The sequence below is a fragment of the Myxocyprinus asiaticus genome, chromosome 48 (assembly GCF_019703515.2).
Source record: "Myxocyprinus asiaticus isolate MX2 ecotype Aquarium Trade chromosome 48, UBuf_Myxa_2, whole genome shotgun sequence".
NCBI classification, from domain to species: Eukaryota; Metazoa; Chordata; class Actinopteri; order Cypriniformes; family Catostomidae; genus Myxocyprinus; species Myxocyprinus asiaticus.
The window spans coordinates 5056009-5079827 of record NC_059391.1 but is presented as its reverse complement, the minus strand read 5'-3'; the positions used below and the strand labels follow the sequence as shown (position 1 = coordinate 5079827).

Genomic DNA, 23819 nt, shown 5'->3' with positions numbered 1-23819 from the left:
ACAAAGCTCCGGTACAACTCTGTGAATGTCCTTGAGTGGCCCAGCCAGAGCCCAGACTTGAACCCGATTGAATATCTCTGGAGAGATCTGAAAATGGCTGTGCACCGATGCTCCCCATCCAACCTGATGGCGCTTGAGAGGTCCTGCAAAGAAGAATGGGAGAAACTGCCCAATAATAGGTGTGCCAAGCTTGTAGCATCATACTCAAAAAGACTTGAGGCTGTAATTGGTGCCAAAGGTGCTTCAACAAAGTATTGAGTAAAGGCTGTGAATACTTATGTACATGTGATTTTTTTCGTTTTTTATTTTTAATAAATTTGCAAAGATTTCAAACAAACTTCTTTCACGTTGTCATTATGGGGTATTGTTTGTAGAATTTTGAGGAAAATAGTGAATGTTATCCATTTTGGAATAAGGCTGTAACATAACAAAATGTGGAAAAAGTGAAGCGCTGTGAATAATTTCCGGATGCACTGTATGTTAATCTAACTCTTGCAGTAATCATTTATCATAGTCAAGCAGCCTGTTTTATTCAGTTGTGTGCTGAATGGAAAGTCAAACCATTGACGAGACCCGCATCATGACCCTTTTAGCGGGTAAACGGGTAATGTTTTGAGAATAAAATTGTTAAATTATAAATTATTTTTAATAAAACAGACCCCTGATATAGAGAGTGTTAAATTGAATAATAATTAACAGGGAAGTAGAAATGGTAAAATAAATAATTTATAATAAGCTCAGCCTTTATTTAATTTTTTAATGCCTGATAGAAAAGTATCTACCTTTGTAGAGCAATACAATACTTTAGGAAATTGCAGAATAGTCCCATTAGTCACTAAAACACTTAACAAAAATGAGTACACAACTATTTCTGGGCTTAAAAGATACAAAAACCAAATCAATGCAGAACATTGTATCTCAAAAGGAATACAATGTGGCCCCTTATGCACTACTTAAAGCCCGATGTGGCCCCTTTACCAAAATAGTTGCCCACCCCTGATCTAAGTGAATCAATCTGAATTTCCTCAGGAAATGAATCAGTTATGTTAGACACATCAAGGACAAGTGAGCAGTCTCACTCAATGCAAAACCAGTTAGATTTACACCTCGCCCCAATACTCTATCATCTCAATGTATTTTTCCCAGTGCAGCATTACACACCCTTTGTCCTGCACTGATTTACACAGAGAATGTAGTTAACAACAGACAGATGCAGAAATGTTGCAGTAAACAATTTCTGCTGTCTACACTGATAGATCAGGATGTTTTGTGCCAATTCAATATTTTTTTTATGATGCTGAAACCTCATAAAAGTGATATAATTGCAAAATGATGTCTTTATGACCCCTGCTGTTCAATAATTTATTTAGTGACCAGCCAATCCATCTTTGTGAAAGTTAATGAAAGTTAATGTTTGTCCAGATGTGCATGAAACCAACCAACAAACCAATCAATCTTCAAATCAATCAACCAACCACCAAACCCACCAATCTACCAACAAAACAACCCACCAAACAACCAACTTACAAACCAATCAAATAACATACAAATCAATCAACCAACCAACCAAACAACGAACCCACCAATCTACCAACAAAACAACCCACCAAACAACCAACTTACAAACCAGTCGAGCAACATACAGATCAATCTACCAGCCAATCTACAAATAAATTAGTAACCAACCAACTTACAAATCAATCAACCAGCCACAACCAACCTACAAATCAATCAACCAACCCACCAAACAACCAACCACGGTAAAAAAAAAAAAAAAAAAAAACTGTCTGTAATTTTAATGGTAAATGAATGTAAAAATGCTACAGTAAAAAAGTTCATCATTTTTTAGATGTAAAAAGTATGATTTTACCATAATTAATGATAAAAAATGTACATTATGTTTAATAGGAGAATACATGTACTTTTGTTAAACTACTGTTAAAATTACGGTGAAAAGCAATAATCGGGCATTGCTCTAAGTCTGTGCGTGATACATTAAATTTCATTATACTTTTTGGGAATAGTTATGTTTCTTCTTATTTTTAATATCACGTATCTAAATTGGGGTGTTCTGTGTTATATTTTATCTAGTTTCGTTAATGTTTATTTAATTATTTTAATGTCACGTTACCCTGATGGTGTTTTGTGTTTGTGTGAGTGACACTGTGTGTCACTACATGTGTATTCATTATTAACTGGAAAGTCTCTCTTGATAACCTTAAAGGCATCATGTGACCCTTTTGTAGTTACTATGATGATTAGCAATACATTAACAACATTTTCAAAGTGTAAATGACTTTTATAGTACCAGAAGTTTAGTATAAAAATTTTATATAATAATAAGACATTAATAATGTGAACGATAGTGAACAATAAAGTGTACAGGCATCACAGCTACTGGCAACATTTCTGGAAACCACAGCTGTCGGTATTTTACCGTAAATTTTATGGATTTTTTTTTTTTTATAGTTTACAAATCAATCAACCAACCCAACAACCTACCAACCAATCAACAAACCAAACTACCAACGACCCACCTACCTACCTACCTACCAATCAATCGATTAATGGCTCCTACTTTTCTAGAATTTACTCAACGGCCATCACATCCATCTTTGCAAGAAATGAAGGTTGACTGTGTCCAGATGTACATTAATGACCATTGATAAAACTGAATACAGAAAAGCATATGATTCGGATTCGTCAGCTGCTTTGTGAGCTGTGAGACAGCGAGTGAACTCTGGATAATGAAGCTTTACTGAGAGATCAGCTTGTCACTTTAGAACTAAATCTCATTAGTTTTTAGAGACCTTTCTGTGCGGCGTGTGATCCCATTTCCTTTTCAAAAAGAGAGAGGAAAAGACACAGGAGGAGAGAGTATTAGCATTTTAGCAATGTGCAGTTTGGTTGGAGCAGTGGAATAGCAATTTGTAGTTGTATCTAAATGGTAACCCTCACTGTGTGAAAAGCATCGCAAGATTCACGTGTGACATTCTACACTGAGGCTCTATTCCAAAGCCTTTCTTTTTTTTTTTTACTGAGCTTATTGCAATGCATTGGGAAAGGGAATGGAATGCATTCTCTGTAAAGAGTACATGTGATGCTACCAAAGAAAATATCTCAGACGAAAGCATAATTATGATGCCTTGCTTTTGGAATGGTCCTCACATTGGGAGCGCGCCGATGATGCCTTAAAAAGGCAGCTCACTAGAAGCCTGTATTTATCTGGCATCCCGTTGCAATCCTACCACTAACCGTATGCCTATCTCTAAGCTTTATTTTTGCACAAATCTCACAGGAGTTTCACAGAATGAGTTTTGCCCTCTAGACATCACTGTGGTAGCTCTCCAGATGTGTTGAGCTGTGGTGCTCATATGGGAGAAACAGGTTCGATTCCAGCTTGTTTTGTGTCCTGATCCCCAATAATTTCCGGTCTCCTCTTCATAGTCTCTGTCTGACAAACATAGCCAAATGCAGTTTGAGATATACAAAATGCTGCATATTAATATTTTCATGCTCTGTTTTTGTCCACAGAAATGAGAACACTCTTGAAAATGGTTTCTATGGGTACCATGATAGGTATTGTTGCGTACCATTGTTTTTGCATTTTCTATACTCAATTTACATTTACATTTACATTTATTCATTTGGCAGACACTTTTATCCAAAGCAACTTACAAAAGAGGAAAACATAAGCGAATCATCTTAAGGAGACAGTGGTATGAAAAGTGCTGTATTACAAAGTTTCACTAGCATCATAATAGTATTCAAAACAGAATAAAGTGCAACAGGAATTTTTTTTTTATTATTTTTTTTTTAATGACTGGTTAAGTGCTCATGGAAAAGATGTGTTTTTAGTCGTTTTTTGAAGACAGAGTGTGAGTCTGCTTCACGGATGGAGTTGGGAAGGTCGTTCCACCAACGTGGTATGATGAAGCTGAAAGTCCGGGAAAGTGTTTTGGTGCCTCTTTGTGTAGGTACAACAAGGCGACGTTCCTTAGCCGACCGCAGGCTTCTAGTGGGCGCGCAGCTCTGCATAAATTATTTTAGGGGAATTTTTTTTTATGTCCTGGGGTTTGGGGGATGTTTCGAATGTTATGAATGACAGGTGGTCCATTTGAAGATTCTGTGTGGACTTGGTTATGCCTTTACTATATCTGTTGTTTCTAACCATTTTTCCTAATTGCATGCTCTTTTACACTCTTTTGAACTTATTCCGATCTCTCATCTCTTGACATGTCTGAGGTCACAAACTGCAGCGTTACTCCCCAGGGCATAATGGGGGAAGTTTCCTATTTCATAGACACCCTTGCTAGTCTTTAAATAAAAGCTTTACCATTTTTCAAAAAGCTCTTTGTTGCCCAGGTTTGTCTGAGACATTCACAGCATGGTGAGGATGTGACAGAGCAGATAAAGTTGGAGACGTAGAGTGATCAATAAAGTGCCTCTGTGCTAATAATTGTATCACACAGAGGCTGTGGCTGGCATGCATAATTAGCTGTGATGTTCTTCATTTGAGAAACAGGAAGTAGGCCAGAGCCTGCCAATAATAACCAAGACTTGTGAATTATAGTTTAGGACTGTCAGTGCCGAAAATCGACAATGTGAGGAATTCACTAAGGGTGAATTGTTTGTGCTGCATGAATTGTTTATTTGCACACACTAGCTTTGTTTCCATCCAAGTTGCAAATTTAATTTACGTGAAAAACCATAATATTGCATAAACAATGTGCGAATAAAGCTGTGTTTCCATCCCATGTGTTCAAAAGAACAAAACCCCCACTTCCGGATAAATTGTGGCCACTGTGACCAGGGGCGGATCTAGCAAATAATGGGTTGCAAGGGGGTGGTATGAGGACTATGAGGGGTGGCAACACCAAAGTAAACGCACATGCATAATACTTAAGGATTAATATACCTAGCTTCATTGCAACAAGTACTAGTTCATTTATTGAAGTTTCTATCAAATTACAAATGCCCATGAATTTGTGATTTACATTTACATAGAGAGGCCACAAAGTAATCATTTTGCTACTGTTTTGCCAGCTCTAAAATGCTTTCTTTTTTTTTTTTTTTTTGGCATTCTTACATAACATTAAAAATAAATAACAAAATATCAATCCCAGATCACCAAGACATTTTCTTTTAAACACATCAACAGATTCTAAATGTTCCATAGCTTGACCGGTGCTAATTGTCACACTTTTTACTCCAGTAAATATTTCTCAGAGTGGTAGGTTCCTTTTTTTAAAGTCACGTCTGTATAGCTACATACATTGAAGTCTTGGCTACAAAAATGCAATTCAATATTTTCACCATTACTGTTCAGGAAAAGATAAAGTTCACTAAACACACATTCACCTTTTGTCCACAAGGGGTTAGTTGTCACAATGGAACCTGCCATTAAGTCAGAGAGAACATGAGAACATTCATGTGATCATCCCTGATCTAATTCATAAAAATATATTGTAATTATGAGGGTTTTGAATTAGGTCTTTGAAACCAGCATACAAAACCACTGCTACAGAAAATACACTTTTGTGTAATTAGACTTTTAAGTCTCCTTCTAGTTGCTAAAATAAAGCCCTTGTGACAACTTCCCCAAGTGACAATTAGCCCCGGTTCCGGTAATCTCGCTTCAATAATTATATCCTTTTACAAAAATAATTCAAATATTCACATATAGAACTGGCAATCTCTATGCAATCTACAGTATACAGTATGAAAGCATCATATGACAGATTATGTAGAGCAGGTCTGTAAAACTCATTTTAAATTGACGGCCGGGTTTGACTAAAACTCACTTTATGAAGGCCAAATTGTTTAGATTTGTTAAACCTTGATTAACTCATGGATGGAGAATGGATGTAGAGACATGTTATTCTAGAGATAAAGTCCATATCACCTTGTAATAAGCTATTTGAAAGCAAACATAACACAAAGTAAGGCCTAAAATAAAAATGCACTTTACAGATAATCGTAATTACAGGTCAACTCTGACATCGTATCTATATCAATCCATAAAATCTAATAATCATTCAGTGAAGACTTGGAAACAACTGAGAAATTCACATTTTACCTCTGTTTTTCCATGTATTTTTTCCAGTTTCCACTGAAAAACGCTGTTATATTTATAAGCAACTTTATAAACAAAACAAGCCCAAATCCCTAATAATAAGCAGACTTGGCAACTAACTATGCCTGTCAGAAGCAGAATCAGTGTGCACGCGCTGCAGTAGACAAGCACGCGATTGGCTACAGCTGTAATCAATCACACGATCGGCTGCAATAGTCAATTGTCCTGCTGTTGTCATTTTTGCTTTTCTGTTATAGTTGAGACAGTTTGACATAAATAAACTCTTACATTACGTCAGCATCAACTATAATATACTTACATTTATACAATATTTCATACTTTGGGATAATAAATGTTGGGGTGGCAATAGTTTTTCTTAGGGTGGGACATGCCACCCCATGCCACCCCGGCAGATTCGTGCCTGACTGTGACTCGTGTATTAATAAAATATTGTGGTTTAGAGCACGCTGACAAAACACTAAAGAACTTTGTCTCACATCTGAGAGCAGCAGCTTGTCACACAGTTCTGGGAGCACTATGTGTGTGCATTCCTCCATCCTTGACTTTCCATGACTTTGCCATGCAGATCTACAAGATATTTTTCAAAAGTGTCAATAAACCTGCTCTTCGGCACAGTTCAAGTTTGTGTTCGACTTGTTTGCTCTGCAAACTCTTTGCAGGCTTTGGATTTTCAGATGACCAGAGCAACATTTCCGATGTTATGATTTGTCCACTGGTTAGTTTAGTTATGAACGAGTTATTCAGTCACATTACTTTTTTTATGTGTATCTTGTATTCCTAATAAATTCAATAGGAGTTTATTCTGTAAATATGTTTCCATAATAGTTTATTGCACATTTCTTCTCATCAAAAAACATTAAATTAAATAATTATCTGCCTTAAGCAAGTGTATAAATTTTTTATGCACATTTTAGAGATCTTTTTTGCATCTTGGTGTTTTTATGCGATATCCCAAAATGCACATAAAAACACAGTACATGAATAGAAACCCAGCGATTGTCTGCATTGTTTAGCACCTGATTCAAGGAATTATGCTGAGGTAACGTGCCAAAACATGCTCATAAATTAAGTGATGAACACAAATTGTGCATTGAAGAGAATGATAGAGACTTAATTAAAATATTAGAGCTGTCGAAATTAACACATTAACACATGCAATCAATTTAAAATGTTTCAAATGTGAAGTCTTAAATACCACCTACAAGCCAAAAGTTCAAACAATTTCAACTTTAAGCCTGTTACCGCTGACCTTTTGAAGTGTCAGCTAATGATTACCGGACAATCATTATGTGGGAAGTGCCAATGCTAAAAGCAGAACAAGCTGTTGCCATGTTCGGAATGGCATACTACCATACTACTCTTTACTATTTCTGCGATGTTAATAAAACATTATTTTTACATAATGCTTTGTTTCCTTAGAAGGAACTAAAGGTATTTTAACAGGGCAAAAAGTAGTCAAATTTCAGCACTTTCAAAATCTGTGATTAATCGCAGTTAACTATGAAAAATTGTGCAATTAATCATGATTAATTATTTTAATCAGCTGACAGTACTATTAAATATGCATGGAGCACTGTTATTAGCACATGGTAAAGATTGCAGGTGGTTAGTGAATAAGATGCAGGTTGTTGTGCTGAGATACCATGCAGGAAAGTGGTCAGGACATTTTTCACAGTGTTTTTTTCTTTTCTTTATTGCCTCTCTGTTTACTTTGTTAGCATTTCTTTCAGGGTAAATCTTGATAAGTTTCGAGATAACTCTAATTAAATTCAATGGTCTGTTCTTTATTTACAGGATTTTTGATTACCACCATGTTCCGATCTCCATGACAACCATCCCTTGTGACTTCACTCCTTCTCAACGGCCGTGTTCATCTCCCTCCGAGTCTTTTGCAGTCGTGCGGCGAAGCAGAGACAAATCAATGAGCAGACATAAGTCAAGGAACAGAGGACCCCAGCGTAAGAGTCCCTCTAAGATCCTTATGAACTCCAGAATAATTTTTCATTTAATTATCAACCTTGTCTCAGATCAGATGTTTCTCTTAAAAGTCATTCAAACTGCAGAGTTTGATGTGGCTCCCATAGCTCAGATTTTTCTTTTTTTTTTTTTTTTTTTTAAGAATTTGATGAATTCATATTGAAATCTCTGACTTTTTGATTGTAATGTAGACTTTGGTATTTTGGCAAATCTGAGCACAGTTTGAGATTACTGGGGGCTTTATCAGGAGAAAAAAAAATCTAATAGACAGGAGAAGTTCAACATGAAACATAGTTCTTAAACCATTTTATTCCTGCAATGTGGTATATTTCTGAGGCAAACAAGATATTCAATAAGGAATAAATTGTAGGGCAAGTTTTGAGTTTATCCATTGGGAACTGATTGTATCTTTTCATTCCAGAATTAACCAAGGTGGATGATAGAGAGAAGTTTAAAAGTGAGTGGGATTTGTGATGTCAGCCGAAAAGAAAAGTCATTTCATAGGCGGAGCAAGTTATTTGAGCAATATCACTCAAGCAAGAGTGCTGTTGTTCTGAATAAGTTGATATTCAGACCAACAACATGATTGCGAGTATGATATTGCTTTTATACAAAAGTTCAACAAACAAGTAAATAATAGGGATGTCAATTTAACATGTTAATTTAGTGCTATCAACTAAATAAAAAACATTAAAAAACACATTTAATGCAATTAATCATGCTTCCAGACTCATACATAAATTCTGTAATAAAAGTATGTAATTTCCTAATATAGGAACAATTCAAGCACACATACAGTTAAAATGATTTTATGAGCCGCATCAGCAGGGGGCAGGCAGCGCGCCTGAACTAACCTCACAAGCAGTGCAGCCACAGAATGAGAGCCGGTCACACAGGATGCGTTCTTGAAAGCTGGATGAAGCACAACAGAATACAGGGATGTCGATTCATGATTTTCAAAGTTTCTTTGAAACTTTTAACTTGACACATTTTTCTAAAAATGCAGTGTTTATGATGCTGAAAATCAGTGAAACCCATCACTTAACCCTTGTGCGTCAATAAAAAAAAGATACGCAGAGGTCCTTTGAGGACAAAAATGTCCACATCAAAAAACATCAGTCCTGATCATAACTACCATATATTCAATAATTTTAACCCTTTAAATGCCAGTTTGTTTATATAATGCCACTGTTGTTTTTATGGAGAAAAAAACAACAACAAAAAAAACACAGAAAATGAATAATTTTCCATTTACAAAATTCTAAGGGGAATTATTTATTTATTTATTGATTGATTATCACAGTCTGGGATATGTTAATGATTAGAAACAACATTGATTTTGATGCATTATTATTTTTTGTGCAGTGTCAGACAAAAAAAAAAAAAAAAAAACACACTCTCAGGACCTTAGAGGACAAAAATAAAAATATTATTATGCCATAAAAATATTATATATTAATATTATTTTCCACTTTCACTGACTTAGATTTTTTTAACCAACATCAGTCCTGATCATAACTACCAAATATTCATTCATTTTCAGGATTTTAACCCCTTAAATGCCAGTTTGTTTACATAATGCCACTGTCGTTTTTTACACACACACACACACACACACACACACACACACACACACACACACACACACACACACACACACACACACACACACACACATTTCTCAATATACACATACAAAACACTCTCTGACATCAATACCAACACACCCACACAATTTAAGCTGTATCATTTATTCAATTGGCCTGCAGTGCTCTATAATACAGCAAACGGAAAATTGGAAAAAAGCATGTATTTGCTCCATAGGCAAAACATGAGAAAAGTGGCGCCATCTGGTGGAAAATATTAAAAACTTACATTTTGAAGCCAGGGCTCTGGAATGAAAGCATAATATCACAGAATTCATGATTTTATGCTTTTAATGGCACTGGGATCAAATATCGCAGTTTTAATGGGTTTCAATGGGGACATTTTTGTCCTGAAGGTCCTGAGTGTAACTATTTTGTGTACACAGTGTATTATAGGTGTATTTTAGGAACCGAGGTTGAAATATCAAAATTCCCCCAAAAATACACACCTTTGGCTAAATGTATGCCGTTGGCATTAACACCAAATGATTGAAAAAACAAAAATGAAAAAGACAAAAATGTCCCGAAGGTCGCACAAGGGTTAAAGTGTCCATCTGACACATATGTACATAGACTGCCAATTAAAAATAGTGCAGATAGAATGCAAAGCTGTCTCCTGTGAAAACAGGACAGATTGCAACTCCATTGCAAAAAGGATTGCAGTCGACTGTAGGCTTATGTTCAATGATATTTGACAAAAACAAAACAAACAAACAAAAAAAAAACAATATTGACTTCTAAAGCCACCTTTTGTTTTTTTGTAATCAATGCTTCACTTGTCAGCCACAATAATGCAATATACAGGTGCATCTCAATAAATTAGAATGTCGTGGAAAAGTTCATTTATTTCAGTAATTCAACTCAAATTGTGAAACTCGTGTATTAAATAAATTCAATGCACACAGACTGAAGTAGTTTAAGTCTTTGGTTCTTTTAATTGTGATGATTTTGGCTCACATTTAACAAAAACCCACCAATTCACTATCTCAAAAAATTAGAATACATCATAAGACCAATAAAAAAAAACATTTTTAGTGAATTGTTGGCCTTCTGGAAAGTATGTTCATTTACTGTATATGTACTCAATACTTGGTAGGGGCTCCTTTTGCTTTAATTACTGCCTCAATTCGGCGTGGCATGGAGGTGATCAGTTTGTGGCACTGCTGAGGTGGTATGGAAGCCCAGGTTTCTTTGACAGTGGCCTTCAGCTCATTTGCATTTTTTGGTCTCTTGTTTCTCATTTTCCTCTTGACAATACCCCATAGATTCTCTATGGGGTTCATGTCTGCTGAGTTTGCTGGCCAGTCAAGCACACCAACACCATGGTCATTTAACCAACTTTTGGTGCTTTTGGCAGTGTGGGCAGGTGCCAAATCCTGCTGGAAAATGAAATCAGCATCTTTAAAAAGCTGGTCAGCAGAAGGAAGCATGAAGTGCTCCAAAATGTCTTGGTAAACGGGTGCAGTGACTTTGGTTTTCAAAAAACACAATGGACCAACACCAGCAGATGACATTGCACCCCAAATCATCACAGACTGTGGAAACTGAACACTGGACTTCAAGCAACTTGGGCTATGAGCTTCTCCACCTTTCCTCCAGACTCTAGGACCTTGGTTTCCAAATGAAATACAAAACTTGCTCTCATCTGAAAAGAGGATTTTTGACCACTGGGCAACAGTCCAGTTCTTCTTCTCCTTAGCCCAGGTAAGACACCTCTGACGTTGTCTGTGGTTCAGGAGTGGCTTAACAAGAGGAATACGACAACTGTAGCCAAATTCCTTGACATGTCTGTGTGTGGTGGCTCTTGATGCCTTGACCCCAGCCTCAGTCCATTCCTTGTGAAGTTCACCCAAATTCTTGAATCGATTTTGCTTGACAATCATAAGGCTGCGGTTCTCTCGGTTGGTTGTGCATCTTTTTCTTCCACACTTTTTCCTTCCACTCAACTTTCTGTTAACATGCTTGGATACAGCACTCTGTGAATAGCCAGCTTCTTTGGCAATGAATGTTTGTGGCTTACCCTCCTTGTGAAGGGTGTCAATGATTGTCTTCTGGACAACTGTCAGATCAGCAGTCTTCCCCATGATTGTGTAGCCTAGTGAACCAAACTGAGAGACCATTTTGAAGGCTCAGGAAACCTTTGCAGGTGTTTTGAGTTGATTAGCTGATTGGCATGTCACCATATTCTAATTTTTTGAGATAGTGAATTGGTGGGTTTTTGTTAAATGTGAGCCAAAATCATCACAATTAAAAGAACCAAAGACTTAAACTACTTCAGTCTGTGTGCACTGAATTTATTTAATACACAAGTTTCACAATTTGAGTTGAATTACTGAAATAAATGAACTTTTCCATGACATTCTAATTTATTGAGAAGCACCTGTATTTCAATCTGAATATCTGAATTATTATTTTTATTTTAGGCCCTGTATATTGTATTTCTAATTGTTATTTGAATTGTTATGTTTTGTTTATATTGCATTACCTTTATCTGAGGGCCTTTCCCATTAAATATTGATAAATGTGATTAATTGTGATTAATTGTATTAATTATTGTACATTTTATGTAATTAATTTAATAAAAGGTTTTAATTGATTGACAACCCTAGTAATTAAATTGGAATAACTTACGTTTTAGACAAAAATTGGCCAGTTAGACGTTCCAAAAGAAGCCAAAGCATCAAGCACATCTGCCCACTCTGCACAGCTATCATACTCTGGTGTCAAACTAGTGTTTGTTCGTAAATGAATCAATGCTTTCAGTGGCATATCATGGATCTTACAGGCTGCAGTGCAACATTATTTAGAATAAAGTGCACACAACACAAACTGGAATGTGCTCTAAAAAGTAAATATGGTAAATTTAGATTTCATGTTGACTTTGAGCAATTACTTTTAGCTAAGCAATCTTGACTTCATGAATTGTGTTCTGAAATATGTCAGAGCACAATTCGTAATGCAACAAGCATTTATAGATAAATTTAAAGGTAACTATATCATCCCCTGAGGTCTGTGACTAGTCATGCAAAAATGCACGTAAAGTATATACAACGGCACCATGCACTTGCATTTCGTTTGCATACTTGCTAAACGTATGTATCTGGCCTTGGACACTCTTGCTATGTCAGTTTATGCATATGTCTTTCTAATGATGTTTAGTACTTCACAAATGTGTGTTGGTGTCTATTGTGCTTTTTGCAAGTGCACCTCTGCTGTCAGACTCCAGATGGTTCCTTTATTAAAATCCTCCCTCTACAATGGAACTGCTCCCTCCATAATCAAACCTAGTCCATCACCTAAAGCAATTATAGCAAATTAATAGTGCATAACCAATAAGAAGTGTTTATAGTCCTTTATTACAAGCCCTAATAGTTTTTACTGCTAGCAGATAACAGTGCAATGAGTTTGCCTTTTTAGCTGCGAGGTCAAACAGTTTTTTAATAGCTGCTGCTGAGCTGGAATTAGCTTTTTTACCCAGCTGGGATTGGAGGGGTGTTTGGGTGGTATTAACATGCTGTGGAAGAGGGGTTGAATTGAAGTCTCAATCATTAAAGACATCACATTAGAAGAGCTGTTGGTGTAAGGGCATACGCAGAAAAGGGATTGGCCTGTGAAAGATGTTTCTTGAAAAATGAAAAGTTTCATTTACTTTCAAAACACATTATTTACCTACCCTAATGTCGCTCCAAACCTGTAAGGCCCATATGAACAAAAAAGCTAAAAGTAATCGATACGACTCATGTACTATAGTCCAAGTCTTCTGAAGCCACATGATCTCTTTGTGTGATGAACGGAACAAAATTTAAGTTGTTAATAACTCAGAATCATATTTACAAAGCGATGAGAACCAATGAGGTTTGATGTTATCGACGTTTCAAAGTATATTTGATTACATAACAACTACTTAAATTGCTTTAGAAGACTTAAAATATAGTGCATATAGTGAGTCATATCAATTACTTATAATTAAAGGGATAGTTCACCCAAAAAATAAAATTCTCTCATCATTTACTCACCCTCATACCATCCCAGATGTGTATGACTTTCTTTCTTCTGCAGAGCACAAATTATGATTTTTAGAAGAATATGTCAGCTCTGTAGGTCCATACAATGCAAGTGAATGGATGCCAAACTTTTGAAGCTCCAAAAAGCACATAAAGACATCATAAAAGTAAACCATGTGACTCCAGTGTTTTAATCCATATCTTCAGAAGCAATATGATGCGTGTGGGAGAGAAACAGATCAATATTTAAGTCCTTTTTTGCTAGTTATTCTTCTCTCTGCCCTGTAGGGGGCGATATGCATGAAGAATGTGAATCACCAAAAACACAAGAAGAAGAATGTGAAAGTGATCTGTTTCTCACACACACCTATCATATCGCTTCTGAAGACATTGATTTAACCACTGGAGTCTTATGGATTACTTTTATATTGACTCATGTGATTTGTGAAGCTTCAAACTTTTGGCACCCATTCACATGCATTGTATGGACCTACAGAGCTGAAATATTCTTCTAAAAATCTTCATTTGTGTTCTGCAGATGAAAGAAAGTCATACACGTGGGATGGCATGAGTGTGAGTAAATGATGAGAGAATTTTCATTTTTGGTGAACTATCCCTTTAATATAAATAATCAATAAAAACTTTAGTATTGGTAGCTTGTTGATAATGTAAAGTAAATGGTATTCCATATTCCTTTAACATGTAAATGAATAAAAATCAAAAGGAACTAGAGGTAGAATTATTGTTTGATAACTGTGACCTGCTCTTTCTCTCTCTGCAGTAAGAATGGAGGAGTTGTTGTGCATTAAGAAAGAACTGATAGCGATTAAATCACAAATAGATGAACTTCTGGGCAGTCTAGAGCAGATGGACCCACAAAGCCAAGAGCCATCAGGTACTACATTCAATCTTACTTCATACATTCATCATAATGGAACACAAAGCTTTCTGTCCTTCATCTCATGTCACATGTCATTTAACTGCATGTGTTTGTTTAATATCAGGAGACTGTGTGGCATACTCTCCACTCCATGGCTCTGTAAGCAGTGTGGACGGGTCTTCATGTAGCCCTCCTCCCCTGAGGACAGACCTAGAGACACACAGTCCACAGACAGCAGACAGCTGTGATGAAGACAGACAGCATGTAAATACACACACACACACACAATGGCTGATGCTCAACTACTCTCTTACTCAACAAATGAGGAATAATGTGATTAATCAAGTGATCATGAGCTGGGATTAAATCTTTTACAAATGTTACCAAAAGATCATAGCTAATAAAGTTATTGTTAGGTAAGGCAAGTTTATTTATATAGCACATTTCAGTAACACTTTACATTCATGTTACCTTTGTTAAGGGGTTGTGAACGGGTTCATTAATGGCTAATAAGTCATTGTGGTTGTATGGCAGAGGCATCCTCTTTGGCGCACTCCCAGCAGGTGGTGCCTTAGGTGACCACCTAGTTCGCCTATGCCTAGAAACGGCCCTGATTTTGAATACATTTTTGCAGATGCTGAGCCTCCCTTGCCTCCTCTAACGAGCCGCCGCTGCATTAAACCATACTCAACTTTATGTATAGGTTTATAATGTTGTCAACTCCTTAATAAATTCTTCATAAGCATCCACCTTAAACTAAGATACATTTCCATAATGTTATTTAGCATTTATAACGTGGGGTTAAATGGCACACTATTTGGCAAGTATTGCCTGAAAGTTGCCCTTTTTATTCATATTGTTATAACCACATATCAGTGATTTGTAATGTATTTGTAAAAGACTTATTCATCATTAATTAACCCCTTTATGAACCTTTAACAAAGGGAATGTTAACGTGTTACCCACATTTAATATTCAATAGTAATTCAAAAGTGCTTTACATGGGCATAATAAAGCAAAAGAGAAAATAAATAATAATTTAACCTCAAATCAATAAGGAAATAAAAGAAATAACATTTTAATTAAAAAAATAATTAAAATGAATAAAAAGAAAAGAAAATTTATCAATAAAAGGACATAACCCAAAATAAAATAATGCAGTGCAATCAGTAACATAATGTGCATTACAGTGTTTTGTCAACTAATGCATATGCAGGTAAACTGATGTGTGTTTAGTTGTTACTCTAAAGCTTGGCATTAGTGACCGGTCATCCAAAAAAAGAAATTAAAATGATTATGAAATCCCATATTAATATAGTATTATTTTACAATACAACTGTTGTAACAATGGTATTTTAGAGTATGGTTACCATGAATTTCTGTGTTATATTATATTATATTATACAACCCCAATTCTGAAAAAGTACTAATACTAATAAATACGAATATTTTAAATGAAAAATACTAATAAAAACAAAAAGGAGTGATTTGTAAATTCTATTCACCCTTTGCTATATTGAAAACACTACAACTACACATTATATGATATTTTTCCTTGTGAATTTCATTGTTTTTTAAATGTGCAGTAATTTCAAATCAGATGATTGCAACACGCTCCAAAAAAGTTGAGTCAGGAGCAATTTAAGACTAATAACAATTTGACAAGTTAAAATAACAAGGAGATGTGAAACAGGAGATGTTTAACAGGTGAGGCAATCGTGTCATTGTATATAAGGAGCCTCCAAAAACAGCATAGTCCATCAAGAGCAAGGATTGTTCAAGACTTGTCAATTTGCCAAAAGATGCTTCAGCAAATAATCCAGAACTTTGAGAACAATGTTCCCCAAAGACAAATTGGTATTTTTTGGGCATTTCATCCTCTACAGTGCACAATATATTTAAAAGATTCAAGGAATCTGGTCAAATCTCTGTGCGTAAAGGGCAAGAAGAAAACCACTTCTGATCCCTCAGACGTCACTGTCTTAAAAAACATCATTCATCTGTAATGGATATCATGAACATGGGCTTAGGATAACTTTAGTAAACCTTTGTTAGTCAACACCACTCGCCGCTGCATCCACAGATGCAAGTTAAGACTTTACTATGCAAAGCAGAAGCCATACATCAACACTGTCCAGAAGTGCTGCCGACTTCTCTGGGCTTGGTCTCATCTTAGATGGAAAGTAGAACAGTTGAACTGTGTTTTTTGGTCTGAAGAGTCCAAATTTCAAATAGATTTTGAAAAACAAAGCCGTTGTGTTATCCTGGCCAAAGAGGAAAAGGGCCATCCAAACTGTTATCAGCATCAGGTCCAAAAGCCAGTCTGTATGGGACAGGGGTGTGTCAGTGCCCATAGCATGAGTAACTTGCACATCTGTGAGAACACCATGAATGCAGACAGATATGTAAAAATTTTGGAGCAACATATACTGCCATCCAGCACCGTTTTTTCCAGGGATGTCCCTGCATTTTCCAGCAGGACAACTTCAAACCACATACTACCCGGATTTCAAGTGCATGGCTGTGTAAGCAGAGTGTGTGGGGGCTAGATTGGCCTGTCTGCAGTCCTGACCATCTCCAACTGAGAATGTGTGGTGCATTATGAAGCACACCATATGGCAATGAAAACCCCATACAACTGTACAGCCGAAGACCTGCATAATGGATGAATGGGGGAAAATTCCACTTTCTAAACTTAACAAACTTGTGTCTTCAAATGCTTAATAAGTGTTATTAGAAGAAATGGTGATGTTTCACAGTGGTAAACACTCGACTGTCCCAACTTTTTTTTTCACTCAACTGTGTTGCAATCCTCTGATTTGAAATTACAGTACATTTTCAAAAAACTATTAAATTCACAAGAAAAAACATCATATAATGTGTAGTGTAGAGCTTTCAATATAGAAAAGGGTAAATATAATTTACAAATCAGTCATTTTTGTTTTTATTAGCATTTTTCATACTGTCCCAACTTTTTTGGAATTGGGGTTGTATTATATTATATTATATTATATTTTTAATGTTCAACAGTTCCTTGTTTGATATCTACATATGTTCATATACTGTATGTGTTTGCTAGGTTAGTCAATCAGATTTGTTCTACATGTAAAGACTGATTTTCAGGTAAGCAGGTAAAATTTGGAATCAAAAGTATATGCTTTTTTAAATAAACTGACCTTACTAGTCAGTAAGCTAGTCTTTCATTTTTATTTGGTCTAAGTTTTCTTTTGTTCTTTCTAACAGATTGCAATTGCAGAGATCACGTTATGTTGGGGAAAGTCACAGGATCTGTAATAATGGTGTAAAGAGATGTTTGGATAATTTCCACCTCAGCTTTGATCTGTTGAAATTGTCATCATATAAACCGAACATGACCCCAGAGCTGAATGAGTTCAATATATCAACTTGTATCATCGTGTGCTCAGCTGTTAAATGATGGACTGATTATTGTTTTTCTGACTTCAGATGATTTAATCCGATTTGAATTTGGCTGTCTGAACAGACCAAAACAAACTGAATGTGTATCTATCATCAGGCACTGCTAATGGTTTGAAAATCATTTCATGATGACATTTAATGTTATTCCAGGATGACGGTCAGTAGAATACTGGTAAGATTCTTGATCAGGATCATATGGAAGCAAGTGACCACACAGAGATACACCATGTGATTGCGAATATCCTGCATAAACACACTGACTTCCTGGTTATGTGGGCCTGGTAGTGGCAGACTGATATGGGTTATTTATGGCTGAAGCCAATGATGATCTACAGTGGCCAATATATGGTCAGTAATCCAACACAAACCGGAGGTGGATTACAGCTCATCAGTGATTTATTTCTTCTCACATAATTACATAATTTCAGTGCAAATCCATATTTTATGTTCATGTATTTATTTATTTATTTAGTAACAATGTAATAAGTGGGATAATGTAGTCAGTCGGTTGTTATCACAAAATAAACCCCTTCAGGGTGATAGATGAGTCCTCTGCTTCCAATCGGGGTCCCGATCACCCTGTCGGGCTTTATTTTGCGATAACAACTGGCTGACTGTATATTATCCCTTACATACATACAACTACAACTTTTAATTTAAAAAAATTTATTAGTATATGTTGAAATTAATATTAACCATGATTAGTAAATGCTTTAAAAGTATTTCTCATTGTTTGTTTGTTAACTAATATAGTTAACTAATGTAAGCAAACGGAATGTTATTGTAAAGTGTTACCGAAAAAAAGCATATTGCATATATCTGTAAAAATTTAGAAACATTTCTTTGATGTTAATCATAAAATGTTAAAATGGTTTTCTGCTGCATCTCTCTTTTTTAATATAGTACTGTGAAGATATTATGAAATGCTTCATTCATTTGGTTGCATCAATTTGTTGCATTTCAGTTCTAAATAAAAATGCTGAAACAATGACTGTTAACTGTTCTGTGCTTGATTATAACCCAGAATATTAATTAACTAAATTATTTTAATTTTACATACTTTATTGTAATAATTTTATTGTTTGACATATACAATGCCAGCACCTACACCATGATATAAATGATTAAAGCTGGTGTTGATGTGATGGGTTTGAGACCGAGTGAAATTGTGTAACGTTTATGTTGACTAGAGTTAACTAGAGTGTAGCATTGCTCTTATAGTAACTCTTTGACACAATGAACCAAATCCAACAAGTAACTAGAGATCAAAGTCCACTGACTCTCTCTAACAAGATTTAACATTTGTTTTCTCACCTTTATCATTTTTTTAAAGACCAAAACCTCAAGTTATGTAGATTTAAGTTAATAGTCTTTACTTTTAGTTTTTTTATGTCCACCAAATTTCCTTTACATGACACTATACAATATTATTATCAACTCCCCGCTTAAATATTAACCCTGTGTGTAGACGCTGGCTTGTTTTAGTTGATTAACTCATTGAAACACTAATCAAACAGTGCCAAGTCCAGATCATCCTCATTTAAAAGACAGCACGCAGCCAGATGACACTGACTTCAGAACAGGTAAGAATTTAAATATCTTCTTACAGCTAATTATCAATGTTCACTATTCAATATAATGGCATGAAAGGGCTGGTTCAGTAAGCAGTGAATTGTGTGCATCATATTAAATAAATTATCAGATGTGTGAGTGTTTACACTGTCATGCACTCTGTTGCTTTTGATGAGTTTTAATCAATTTGTAATAAATCCTCTTGTGGCACACCTATTTTAAATATTAATCTGTATGCTGTTGTTGTTGTTTTTAAGTGAACAACTATGAGTCCATTGAAAGACAGCAGTCCTCTCACTACTCATGTGTTGAACACAGGAGATGGGGTCCCTGCCGCCAGGATGGCCCTCAGTTTACACCGCCTGGACCCCCACATGACCCTCTGGAACCTCGTAACTGTCGGGTGGGTAGAACAATTTAAATGTATTATCCTGGTATAAGTGTAGATTAGATTAATAATCCAACATATGGGAGGGCTGTATAATGGACAATGAATTATCACATGTAATTGGGAAATTTTTACATTCTTTGCTCACTTAGTACACCCCTTACCTGTGATAAAATTACTGTAATGCACAATGTCCCAATGGAAATTGCTTTATTACAGGCCGGATGTCATTGTGTTTAAAAGAGCATCATTGATCATTTCAGAACCACAAATTCAGATGGCCGCTGTCCAGGACTAATAACCAGCGATGCCTTCACTCCAGGAATTTATAAGATGCGGTTTGAGACGGGCCAGTACTGGGAGAGTTTGGGACAGGCCAGCTTTTACCCATATGTTGAGGTGCATGAGAGAGACTCATAATGATGGAAGAGACTATAGTGATGCAATCTAAATTGGATAATAATGCATTATTATACAGAATGCTCCCAGACATGACACTGAACTGTGTGTTTCTTTTTTGTTTAGACTGTCTTCACCATAACTGATGCTGAACAGAGATTCCATCTGCCATTGCTCCTCAGCAGATACTCATACAGCACCTACAGGGGGAGCTAGTGAGCAGCTCTTCATTCTAGCAAATAAACTACTGTTCTCACTCTATCTGCATACTGTGCAGTGTATACTGCAAACTGCTTACTATTTTTAAATAGTATGTGAACAGTACATATTATGTGAGAATAAACATTTCAAACAGCAGTAAAAACAAAGCTACATTGTTGTCACATGACCTCACCATGTTTAAAGGGATAGTTCACCCAAAAATGAAAATTCTCTCATCATTTACTCACCCTCATGTCATCCCAGATGTGTATAACTTTCTTTCTTCTGTTGAACACAAATGAAGATTTTCAGAAGAACATTTCAGCTCTGTAGGTCCATACAATGCAAGTGAATGTTGACCAAAACAATGAAGCTCCAAAAATCACATAAAGTCAGAATAAAAGTAATCCATAAGACTCCAGTGGTTTAATCCATGTTTTCAGAAGTGATATAATAGAAACAGGGTGAGAAACAGAAATGTAAAATGTAAGTCTTTTTTTTATACTCTAAATCTCCACTTTCACTTTTACTGAGTCACATGTGGTGCCTGTTTAGTTTCACATTCACATCTGAAAGTGAAAGTTAAAGTGGTAGCATAAAACAAGGATTTAAATTTTGATCTGTTTCTTACCCACACCTATTATATTGCTTCTGACAATATAGATTTTAACACTGGAGTCATATGGTTTACTTTCATGTTTCCTTTATGTGATTTTTAGAGCTATAGAGTTCTGGTCACCATTCACTTGCATTGTATGGACCTACAGAGCTGAGATTTTTTTCTAAAAATCTTCATTTGTGTTCAGCAGAAGAAAGAAAGTCATACACATCTGGGATGGCATTAGGGTGAGTAAATGATGAGGAAATGATGAGAGAATTTTAATTTTTGGGTGAACTATCCCTTTAATTCAGTGATCGGTATCCAAATGCAGAATATTTTTGACTTCAGTTTTTTAAATTTTGTGGAAGTCCAATCACGTAATGGTTAAAAAAAAAAAAAAAAAGCTGATTGATATCATTTCCTGTACATTCATCACACAAAGAATGGAAGGTGAAGTACATACTGCAGTGCATACTGTAGAAATAGTAAGAATGTTGTATACTGTTCTTGAACATGGCTACTTACTTTAAAATTCAACTCCAAAGCAGGCATACTACGAATTACTACTTCTACCATATCTATATAGTAGGTCTATAGAGCAGTATGGTTGTATGCCATTCCAATCTGGACCATGGTGTTTATTTCAAAATATAAGGTCCAGGAAATTACTTCAAGCAGTGTTTTTTTTATTATTATTATTTAAGCCTAATTTTCTATCTTAATTTCATTAATAAAAATATTACAGAGAATTATACATACACAAGTAGACTTAATTCAGATTTACTATTTAAATGTTGTCATTTCAACTTAATAATTTCAGTTGAATCCAGTTATATGTTTACCCCACTTTTTAATGGTTTACTTAATTGATGTGTAGATTATTGAAGTGGTTGTTGTATAAGGAGACCTTTTTGGGGTTTGGGTTGCGGGTGAGTGGTTGCCTTGGGGGTTGTTTTGTATTATCCATGTACTGTTTTCTATGGTAAATACATCTGAACATGTATATTTTCTTTAAAATTAATAAAAAATGGATCACAAATATATATATATATATATATATATATATATATATATATATATAAATTTCAATTGAATGGGCTAAATTTTAGATCATACAACAGCTTTAATAATTAAGATTATAACTGATTCTAGGTCAGTCATTAAATAAACTTATTTCTCCACAAAAATGCAAAAACACCTGTATTTCAATTGCACATACACAAGTAGAACTGAAATTGTGTGAATGTGAACAGGGTCCAACTTGACCAAAGGGGCACAGATTACCCTAATGGTGACATCATACGACACAAATACTTGCAACAAAACAACAAAAATAATACTACAGTAGAGCTAAAAAACTATGAAATTTTAATAACAACTATTTAAATGCCCCCATATGTTCCCTTTGACCTTTGAAGGAAACATAATTAAATAATTCAAGCACAAGGTATTGTGGGTATTCCACATAGCCTCAATTTTGTACTCAACAGTTAAAATCTTAATTTTATGTATTTTAAGGAAATTAAGTTCATGGAATTTAGTTATGAGCCCAAAACCTGACATTTCAAAAAATGTTTAATCAAGACAACTTGATTTTTCCAGTAATGACAACAGTAGGGTTTACAGTGTACAAAGTGAAGAAAAGATGTTAATTCACTTCATCACTTTTATCCATAGAAACAAAGGCTGTAACAGGACATCTCAGCAATCGACAATGCAAAATTTTCAAGGACAAACATTTAAAACAGATTTTCATAGTGAATCAAGTGATCACTGAACTGTTATATATTGATGTGGTCTAATATCAAAGTGTTTTGTGTAATATCTCTGCCAAAAGTACACTGTAAATCACCAGAATCATATTTCCAGGGATTGGTAAAATTTGTGTGCATACAAAGAATATTTTCAAGATATTTGATGGGTCCCTTAGCATCTTAAATGTAGACTGTGCATCTGGGTTTGTGCCTTTAATTCATACATGAAGTAAACCTTGACTGCAGTTTTGAGTTTATACAACTATTATATCTTTATAACTTCAAAGTTATCAGATAATGTGAAAATAATCTGAAAAGTCATAGATTTGCCAGCACAGATTCTTTGTAAATTGTTCAATTCCACATGAAGTCATGTGATGATGAATCCAGATATTTTACGGTTGAGTTTTTTTAATTTTTTTTTTATTCCCGTTATTTTCCCATTATTAAGGTGATTCTCATTGCTGTTATTCAAAGTAAAATAATAATAATAAATGAAGGAAAAGCAACAAATACTACCATAATGTATAAATACTTTACAATCAGAATTAGGCTTATTTTTTTTATGCAAAAAAAAATTTAATCTTATAAATATATAATAAATATATAAATATGCTTACGTTTTACTTTTGATTTTGAGGTGAAATATTAAATATGTTCTTGACAGGTTTCTTGAGACTCACCCTAATATGCTTATCATACTGTTATAATAAAACAACTTATAGGCTCTAATGATTTTTGTTGATGCTCTCCAAATAAATTCATTAACCTGAAAATGCCATCAATGCTGGCACAATAAGACCTGCAATCAATAGACATCTATGTGTCAGAGCACAAAATCTTCAATTTCATTTTATAACGT

The 23819-nt window shown here is 35.1% G+C and overlaps 2 protein-coding genes across 2 annotated transcripts in view; both read left to right on the top strand.

Annotated features, from left to right (window-relative positions):
• The window catches only part of LOC127437472 (uncharacterized), a 75755-nt gene extending 57718 nt beyond the window's left edge, over positions 1-18037 (top strand). Inside the window, exons 4-8 of the mRNA XM_051692413.1 lie at positions 7892-8055; positions 14506-14619; positions 14729-14868; positions 17684-17727; positions 17848-18037. Of these exons, the coding sequence (XP_051548373.1) occupies positions 7892-8055; positions 14506-14619; positions 14729-14868; positions 17684-17713 (448 nt within the window). The 3' untranslated portion in view covers positions 17714-17727; positions 17848-18037. The remainder of the gene's footprint in view (positions 1-7891; positions 8056-14505; positions 14620-14728; positions 14869-17683; positions 17728-17847) is intronic.
• Positions 18038-19494: 1457 nt separating this feature from the next.
• LOC127437480 (5-hydroxyisourate hydrolase-like) lies at positions 19495-20885 on the top strand. The gene is made up of 4 exons (XM_051692423.1): positions 19495-19625; positions 19872-20017; positions 20266-20401; positions 20528-20885. Exons 2-4 carry the CDS (start codon positions 19881-19883, stop codon positions 20615-20617), a joined length of 363 nt encoding a protein of 120 aa, XP_051548383.1. The 5' UTR covers positions 19495-19625; positions 19872-19880; the 3' UTR covers positions 20618-20885.
• Positions 20886-23819: the final 2934 nt, after the last annotated feature.

Bases quoted from the DNA above. Each gene is read 5' to 3' on its own strand.
- LOC127437480 (XM_051692423.1), top strand. From the start codon at position 19,881: ATGAGTCCATTGAAAGACAGCAGTCCTCTCACTACTCATGTGTTGAAC. The intron at 20,018-20,265 runs GTGGGTAGAACA...TGATCATTTCAG, and splicing joins TGGAACCTCGTAACTGTCGG to AACCACAAATTCAGATGGCC. The intron at 20,402-20,527 runs GTGCATGAGAGA...TTTTTTGTTTAG, and splicing joins GCTTTTACCCATATGTTGAG to ACTGTCTTCACCATAACTGA.